Source organism: Oncorhynchus gorbuscha, linkage group LG08, assembly GCF_021184085.1.
Source record: "Oncorhynchus gorbuscha isolate QuinsamMale2020 ecotype Even-year linkage group LG08, OgorEven_v1.0, whole genome shotgun sequence".
NCBI lineage: Eukaryota > Metazoa > Chordata > Actinopteri > Salmoniformes > Salmonidae > Oncorhynchus > Oncorhynchus gorbuscha.
The window spans coordinates 17,459,796-17,469,083 of record NC_060180.1 but is presented as its reverse complement, the minus strand read 5'-3'; the positions used below and the strand labels follow the sequence as shown (position 1 = coordinate 17,469,083).

Here is a 9,288-nt window from a genome sequence, read left to right as displayed (position 1 = left end):
ACACCTCCCTTTGGGCTGGATTTGGGCCTTTCTGAGATAGTGAAGGCTATGATTTGCCCATGCTGGGCTTTTTGTGAGCGTTTAACACCTGTTTATTACATGGTTATTAAATGTTCAATAAGGATGAGGCACAAAATCACAGTAATATCAACAATAGATATCTTCGGATCAATCTGTCTCATTAATCAATAATTCCAATATAAATACCATTTTGGGAGTGTTCCATTTAAGCACTGATCTAGGATCTGTTTATATTTCCCAATCCTACTGTAGCCTTCACCATTAGCAAGGAAAACACATAACTGACCTTAGATCAGCAGTTAGAGTCAACCTCTTACTTAGCTTTATGTATCTGCCCTGCGTCCATTATTCAGTGGTTGTGTAGAGTAATGGTCAGTGAGTGGCTATTAAGTAGCATTTACTTTGTGTCCATCTCAACTATACCACTGTGGTCAGATTCATACTGTATAGACATGCACAGGATAAGCATGTAGGCTGCTGTACATGGTAGATGCATTTAATTAAAGAAGCCAGGCACTGTAATGTATGCAATACAGCCACAGATATGCATGCACACAAGCATGCGAGTACGGACACACACAGACAGACACACACACACATACACGCACACACGCACACGCACACACACACACACACACACACACACACACACACACACACACACACACACACACACACACACACACACACACACACACACACACACACACACACACACACACACACACACACACACACACACACACACACACACACACACACACACACACACACACACACACACAAACTTTGACCACATTCTATTCAGCAACGCTCCCAGGCCAAATAACAAAACCACAGCCTGTGAAAACACGCTTTCTTCAGTCTTTGGAGAATCTTCAACTGTAAAACACTGGCGGGAGAAACATCCATGGGAGTTTATGGGGACTGTGGGTCATGCTTGTATAGATTTTATAACAGTGACAAATGCATTATGCTTTAAACGTAAACTAGCTTCTGGAGCCCCAGTAAAGCTGCAAAGGCCTGAATGCTTTGTGAGTTTATAACACAATGAATATATCACAAAGGGAGATAGAAAAAATAGAGCTGATTTATTTTATTTGCCTGGCCGGCTCTGCCAGAGGCCAGTCGCATTGTTCAACAAGGAGAAAAGAGGCGACCGCTGCTGCTATGGCTCCAGGAGCACTGAAAAAGGAGGAAGTAATGTAAAGCTTTGTGGCTCACCCACATGCTCACATGAAACAGAGCCTCAAAACAAGTGGCTGTTGTTTATGAAGAACAAAACACACACTTGTTGTTCTTGTGGAGAATGCTTTTTCTAATACACTAAGTGAGCGCTAGTAGATGAACACAGCTGCCAGGTGTCATTGTCTGTCCTACAAGGGGGATCTAATGTTTGAGTTGGAATGGGTGGCGGTTGGTGGAGGCTATTATGATGGATGGATTTTGACAGATGTATTACTTTTCAATAAGTCTGAGTAAACAGGGAGAGGTAATGATATTTAAGTAAACTTTGGTGGGCTGATACATAGAAAGAGTGGTGGTTGCCAGGGCCAGCATCAGCCATAAGCAACATTGGTGGCCGTTTAGGGCCCTCGGCCGCGAGGAGGATCCAATTTTTTTTTTTTAATTAAAGAACTTACTGCTGGGAATCAGAATAGTAGAATACACAAGGTGCAAGTTCAACATTTGGTTGTGCATCAGCAGTTTTGCTCTTGTTATGTCAGATAACATTTTTTACATTGATAAGTTAGTCTAGCCAGCTATCTCATTGTAGCAACCATTGTAGCAACCAAATCTCACTTAGGGCCCCCAAAAGGCTAGGGCCGGCCCTGGTGGTGGCAGTGACGTTGGGAATGGGGCATAGTTACAGAAAAGGGAAGGGCGAGAGGGATGGACACTACCAGCAACATGAGTCCCGTTGAGGAGTGACATGTACTGTATGTAACATGTATGTGCTCAGAGATGGCGTGAAAACTGTCTGCAGTCACGCCACTAAAGCTGCTACCTACAGATACAAACACACACACACTTACACTGGCTCGGCTATCCTGGCCCAACAGGTTAGGTGACACAGCACATGTCACATGACCCTTGTACATCCATTGCTGAGCCTGTCACTCCCCCTCTCCCCCTCAGGGCAAAACAAACCAGTGCAGTGCCAGAGGGAAGGGAAGGGCGAGGAGGAACAGGGGGAGGCATGTGGGAAAGTTCAGCAAGTCCGGGTACAGCTCAAGACTGTATGACCTCATTTAGACACACATGCTGTAGAAGCTGAGGAGGGCAACCATGACACCAGTATGGTCCCCAATTCATATAGGCATATGCATACTCTAGACAATTGTGACACACAAACACACACACACACACACACACGCATGCATCATAGGAGGTAGCTGAGGGGAGAACTGCTCATAATAATGGCCGGAACGGAGCAAATGGAATGACAAACACATTGAAACCACGTGTTTGATGTATTTGATACCATTCCACGTCATCCACACACTTGGCCTGCTCCAAATATCTAGCCACATGACGCACAAACAACAGAATTATACTTTCATTTTTTTATTAATTGTTTTTCAATAAAGGGACAAAATGGGTGTGTGAACAGGATAATGCAGACAACTGCCAGAAAACACAGACAGTGGTTTTCCCAATACAACTGAACAGAGACCAGAAACAAAACACAACAAAAAGAGCTAAATTTGTCCAATGACCTTAGGCCACTCTTTAAAAAATAAAGAAATAATATTATAACCAAAAATAAAAATAAAACAAAAAATGATCCATTCCACGCCTCTGTTTTGAACAGAGCATAGGCAATAATAAATAGTAACTCCCATAGTAAAAGATAAAGGTCAAGTTCAAGTTACAACAAACAGCTCTCAGAACAAGAATAGAAAATGCTGATAACAAAATATTCCGCATTGCCATTTACAAAAAAGTCTCAACTCAAGCAGGCTTCTCCCAGTCTCCATTTCATTTTCATTTTTAAATATGCTTTGCATATGAAAGTATATCCAATCTAAATATAAAGCACCATTTAGTATTTGGCAATGAAAAAAACCCTGCAAAACATTGATTATTTTTCAAATTCATTTATTTTGACGCTTTTTTAAATCGATGTACTGCATATGAAGTAAGTTCATTTTTTTTCTTCTTAAGATGTTGGAATGTAGTCAGGTGGGAAAGACAGAAGCACAAAACTAAACAGCCTGACGTCAGCTTGCATTACTGCTTACAGAATGGCAGCAGGGGGAGGAGGTCCAAACCAAACCAAAGAAGATATGTACAACCACCTGTGAAAGCAGGAACCAGCGCGGCGCGGCAGCCATCTTATGGCCCACTGCGCCCAATGCCACATACTTCATTTTTTTTTAATTGTGTTTTCTTTCATTTCTTTAAACATACAAATAATTTGCACTATATTATCCTGCCAAATTAAAAATATATACCGTGGCAGCTTGTTTTTTTTTCACTACCAAAAAAGGTACGTAAATACCTCTAAAGAGAACAAGCAACAGTTAAAAATACGAGCCTCAATATAAATACTATAGTGCCTACGCTAAGTGAACATTGAATTCAAATACCATTCTAGACATACAGAAAAAAGTAGACCATAAATGTGTTTAAGCATAGGAATTGACATGAGTGTGCATCTTCCTATATTTAAGTTCTCTGTTATATATTCATATATCATCTTAAGCCTTTCCCCAATGCAAATTTCATTCAACCTGAAGAGCCGCGAAGAGCCAAGGCAAAATAAAAAGTCACTGATTTTTTTTCTCCATTCTATATATACTGTGATCGGGTCTTGAACACCACCAAGACAGAGAGGAAAAGATAAACAACAACAAACTTAAATACAGTTTCCCCTAAAGATAATGACGTGTTATTTAAAAAAAAAAGTCATTTTAATATCTATACCAAAAAAAAGAAAAAGATTTGTACAAAAAGAAAAAATCTTGCAGTTTGAGCAGCAAGTTTGTTATCTAGCTGAGGGAGCTTTTACCCAGTCACACCACTGAGTGCTTTGCTGGGATTTCTTGGGGTTAAATAACAATGGTCAGAGGTGAAGGATTAGGGTCAAGGGGTGGGGGGGGTGGAGTTGCTGGCAACAGATTCTGTATTCGTCACTATATTAAACAACGGAATTTTAGTCATCAGTCAGCATTTTAGCAAGTTTTCCCTTAAGCGTATACCTGTAAACTGGGAAAATTGAACAGTGCAATTATAGGACAATTTTGTCCTATAAATGACAGTCTAACTTTAGACTGGACCGCTGTACCGACGTTGTACCAACGTTAGACACTTTTAGAGTATCTGTACAGACTCTGAGGCAGAGTGACAAGTGCTCTTTCACCATCGACTGGGGTGGATGTCTGCAACTCAACGAGGAAAAAAACTCCTTTCAAGTCAACACAAACAGCAAACAGTACAAAAACAGAAAGTTAATAAAGATCCATCTGCCCTGTATTACAAACCCCTGTATGATTATTTTGTCTCCTCCTTTTCAAGAGCCCTGGCATGGGTACAACTGCCATTCTTAAAGATGTTTTTCTTTTAAGTTTAGGCAATTCATAGATGGATAGAACGTTTAAATATATTGTAAAAAAAATTATATGTCAAATTTAAAAAAAGAAGAAAGAAATCCCCCCCCCCAAGCACACCATTCTGTTAGCTTCTAATTATTTGTAACTTTTCTGACTAGCTTGTATTCATTTGAATGTCCTCGTATCGTCTGGTGTGCTGGGAGCTTAGACACTGCCTGCACCCGCACTGATAAATCCAAGCAGCATCATAGGTTTGTGCTACTGCAAATACATGCCAGCTCTCAAGTCCTCAGAGCACTATAAAAGTCCCACGAATTTAGGATTGTACATTACAGAGCATCTTTGTGTTCAGTACCTCCGTACCAGAAATGAAATATACAAACAGTTCAGTTATACACAATACTGCCTGTACCGTGCCTGCTGAAAATCTCACAATTTAAAGATACTATAATACATAGCAGATCGGAAGATTATTAACCAATGCAGTTTCAAGATATCAAAGGCACTCTTTTTTTTTTGTTTTACCAAATGATAGTACAAATTCAAATCTTAAATCATCCTCGTCTTTTTGAAGTGATCCAAAGGCTGTCACTGCTTTGCCTTTAGTAATCAAGCCAATTCATAGATGATTTGTTTTAACCCCATAGGGACAGAACATGTTTTAGAAAGATGAAGGTTAAGTGCGATTCCCAGGTCGTCCAGAGAGGGTTAAGCTGAAGACTGTACATGATATGTGGTATGCAGCATGGTCGTTTCATTCTTGTCTTTTCTTTTTTGAAATAAAAACAGAACAAGAAAACAGCAACACATTTTACTCAACAACTAACCAACCAGGGACAATTTCATTTTTTTTTTTAATTAGCCAAAACATACCATGCATGCTGTCTAATTATCAAAAATGGGAAAGGATAATCGAAAAAGAAAATAAGTACACAACATGTAAATTATTGCACAAGAGAAAGGCTCGAAGTTTTGCGTCAATGCAATAGTATTGCCCCGATACAGATCATGCATTCAAGGAGTAATGGAAACGGGGTGTGCTGGTCCAGAGCACGTTGTCTTAGCTTCCACCGGACTGGTGAAAGAAGAAGGGGGAATGTACAGGGGACTGGGGAGGGAGGGAGGGAGGGCTGATGAAACCTCCACTACTCCGACTTAATTTCGGCACTCAAGGGGCGGTCACTATGCCATTTTTTCATGTGTTTTTCCAAGGTACTGTACACACTGAAGGGCATCTGACAGATCTCACACTTGAACACGTCCTTGCCGATCTGCCCGTGTGTTTTCATGTGGCGTGTGAGCTTACTGCTCTGGGCGCAGGCGTAGTTGCACAGCCCACACTTGTAGGGCCTCTCTCCCGTGTGGCTGCGCCGGTGCACCGTCAGGTTGCTGCAGTTCTTAAAAATCTTGCCACAGTACTCACAGGTGTCGCTGCGGCGGCTGCTGTCCTTGGAGCCAGGTCGAGTCAGCGGAGCCCCAAGGTGGGGCGTGCTCCCCCCGCTCCCCGTCCCGCTGCGGCCCGACACCCCCCCATCCAGTTCCCCAGGAGGGGTGGAGAAGCGCAGGCTGCCATTCTCCGACGAGTGCTCTGAGGGAGAAGAGGCAAAGGGCGATTGTCTGGAGTCCCCCGGGAAGTTCAGAAAAGGGTCCTTGAATTGTCGGGAGGCAGCGTATCCGGCCAGCCACTGGGAGTAGACGTTTTCTGTGTTGGGGATGGTGGGTGTAGGCAGGTCAAACTCCTTCTCCAGCTTGATGCGTTTGGAGAAGGGGCTAAGGGGGCTAGGGCTGCCCAGGAGCAGCTTCTTGGAGAGGCCCACCGAGGCAGCTTCGCTGGGGGATGTGCCACGCCCGTTGATGGCCACAGCCGATATGCAGCCCCCCTCACCACGGTCCGACTCCAGCGCTGAATCCTTGTCACACATCAGCCGTTGTGTGTGCTCGCGGTTTTGGTGGTGGTGTGTGTGGTTTTCTTGGCCCATCGCGCTGCGCTTGTGTGCGTGAAATGCTTCGCTGAAGTGCTGCATGCTGGCTGCCAACCCCATGCCCTGAATCACCTCAGGCAGCGAGCGAGGGATGGTACCCTCCTCTCCTCCTACCAGACGACCCACAACCTCCCCGTTCCCAATGCTGCCGTTGTTCTCATGGTGCCGCGCTGCCTCCAGACTCAAGCTGAAGTGGTAGCTGTTGTTGCTCCTCCTAGCTCCATCCACTTTCTCTTCTTCCTCCTCCTCCCCCTCCTCTTCCTCCTCTTCCCCCTCTTCTTCTTCTTCCTCCTCTTCCTCCTCCTCCTCTTCTTCCTCCTCCTCCCCATTCTCCCGGCGCAAGCGGTTGTTCTCACTCTTAAGCTTGGCCACCACTGACTTGAGGGCGCTGCTGGCGCTGCCCATTCGCTCGCTGGTGCCCGGCTCGGGTGAGGAGGCTGCAGAGAGTCCATCTTCTGACTTTTCAGCGTTGGGTGAGCCCGACTTGTGCATATGTGTCTTCATGTGGCGCTTGAGTTTGCTGGCCTGGGTGCAGGCGTGGTCACACAGACTGCACTTGTAGGGCTTCTCGCCCGTGTGGCTGCGCCGGTGCACGATGAGATTACTCTGGAACTTGAAGCTTTTGCCGCAGAACTCGCACGACTTGGTCTTCAGAGGAGTGGAAGGCTGGGGGCCCGAGGAGGGCAGCGGGGTGCTGGGGGTGGTATGAGAACCCGAAGGGGACTGCATGGAGGGAGGAAGGGGAGGGGGGGTGGACAGGTAGGGAGGCTTGCCCCCACCGCCACATCCTCCACCGGACTGGAATGGTTGGAGCAGCCGTTGCATAGGGCTGGGCCGGTTGGGAGAGTGGGGGGGAGTGGACCCTGAGGTGTTGCCCGCCAGCTCCCTCAGCCGGCGGGAGAAGTCCATGGCCGATGGGGGGTCCAGGGGCATGGGAGGGTTGAGGCGCAGCACCCTGTCGAAGGCACTCGGATGGTGGGCTGCCAGCGCTAGCTCCTCTGGGCTCAGGTGGTGGGGGTCCAGGTGGTGGCGCGGAGGGGGGCTGAAGAGAGGCGGCGTTGGGGGGAAACGCTGCTGTCCACCCACTCCGTCCCGGCCCCCCGAGCCTGGTCCTGGGATGCGGAGGAGGCTGAAGGGGCTGGCCTCGGAGGGCAGGTGGAGGCCGTGGAGGGGGGGCTGTGAGAGGCAGTCTGCACCCCCGCCCAGGGAGGAGGTTCTGCCCATGCGGGGGGTGAGGGGGCTGCCATGGCCGTGTTCGCTCTCCAGGTAGATGCGGAAGCCATGGGTATTCTGGGCGTGCTGGAGCAGGAACCAGGCGCTGCCGTAGGCCTGTTTACAGGTGGTGCAGGTGTAGGTACTGGGCTCTTCCTTACCTGCAGGGGGGACAGAGAGGAAGAGGGGACACAGAGTTAGACTCATGTTCACATCAATCAATTAATTAAATAATATACATTATTGATGACCAAAGGAAATGAGTTAGAGTTCAGCGCCATTCAGCTGTGCTGCATTTGACTCGTGCTTGACTGTCTTATGGATCAAATATATTTTTAGAAAGCCTCTAAAATTGTGGGGGGGGGGGTCACAGCTTCCTCTAGCCTGCTATGGGACAATGTTATCCCGGCTGACTGTGAGCAGCCTCTCAGCTTGCTACAAAGCAAACAATGACCGCTGTCTCTGCAGAGAACACACTCTGCAGAAAACCCACTCCCATTGATGTACAGAAATAACCCCTAACCCGAGAAACACAACCCCACTAAGCATAGCAGATACCACTACAATACTAAGGAGGACTAAGAAGTGTATGCCTCTAATTTTGGATTTGTTCATTTAGACAGAAGTCACATCGACACAGACCGAATAACTGTGTTATAATCCTTTACTCTGAATGGTGGTGCACACACACACACACACACACAAAGAAAAGCCTCTTGCGGTGCATAAATAGAACTGCCCTCTCAATCGCGGCCCAGTGAAGTAGTCCGCCGCTTGTGACAGCAAAGGAACATTTAAATCAATAATTGACTTTGAATGGCTCTCTGACAATGACCTGTGGTCTGCTTCACAATGCATGTGTAATCTCATTAAGGCCAGCCCGCTCCTCCATCAGCTCATTTGCAAGATTAGATCATAAACGGGCCGCCGCTGAAAGCCTTTCAATATGAAACCAGTTATATGGACGCAGACTCATGCACAGTCACACACACAGGCATGTACATGCGCGCACACACACACACACACACACACACACACACACACACACACACACACACACACACACACACACACACACACACACACACACACACACACACACACACACACACACACACACACACACACACACACACGGATATGAGAAACACCCAGTACTTATTATCCAATAAAGATTTCTGCTCCACTGCTCTGCTACCCTAAATACACAGATTCTCCTAAATGCCCACACATGCACATGCACATGCACACGCACACACACACACACACACACACACACACACACACACACACACACACACACACACACACACACACACACACACACACACACACACACACACACACACACACACACACACACACACACACAGAAATACAAACATTTAGACAGTAAACAGATGGATGCTGAAATGTGTAACTATAAGCATAGATAGGCATGGTAAAGCACACAATGAGAGTGGGGTGTTTTGTGGTATTTTTCTCCACCTGTCAGTCATTCAGCGCATGTTCCCAGG

General features: G+C 46.3%; 1 protein-coding gene across 1 annotated transcript in view; it reads right to left on the bottom strand.

Moving 5' to 3' along the window:
• Positions 1-2,573: 2,573 nt before the first annotated feature.
• Positions 2,574-9,288, bottom strand: part of bcl11aa (BAF chromatin remodeling complex subunit BCL11A a) — a 50,647-nt gene continuing 43,932 nt past the window's right edge. The window contains exon 3 of the mRNA XM_046358673.1: positions 2,574-7,932. Within this exon, the coding sequence (XP_046214629.1) occupies positions 5,723-7,932 (2,210 nt within the window). The 3' untranslated portion in view covers positions 2,574-5,722. The remainder of the gene's footprint in view (positions 7,933-9,288) is intronic.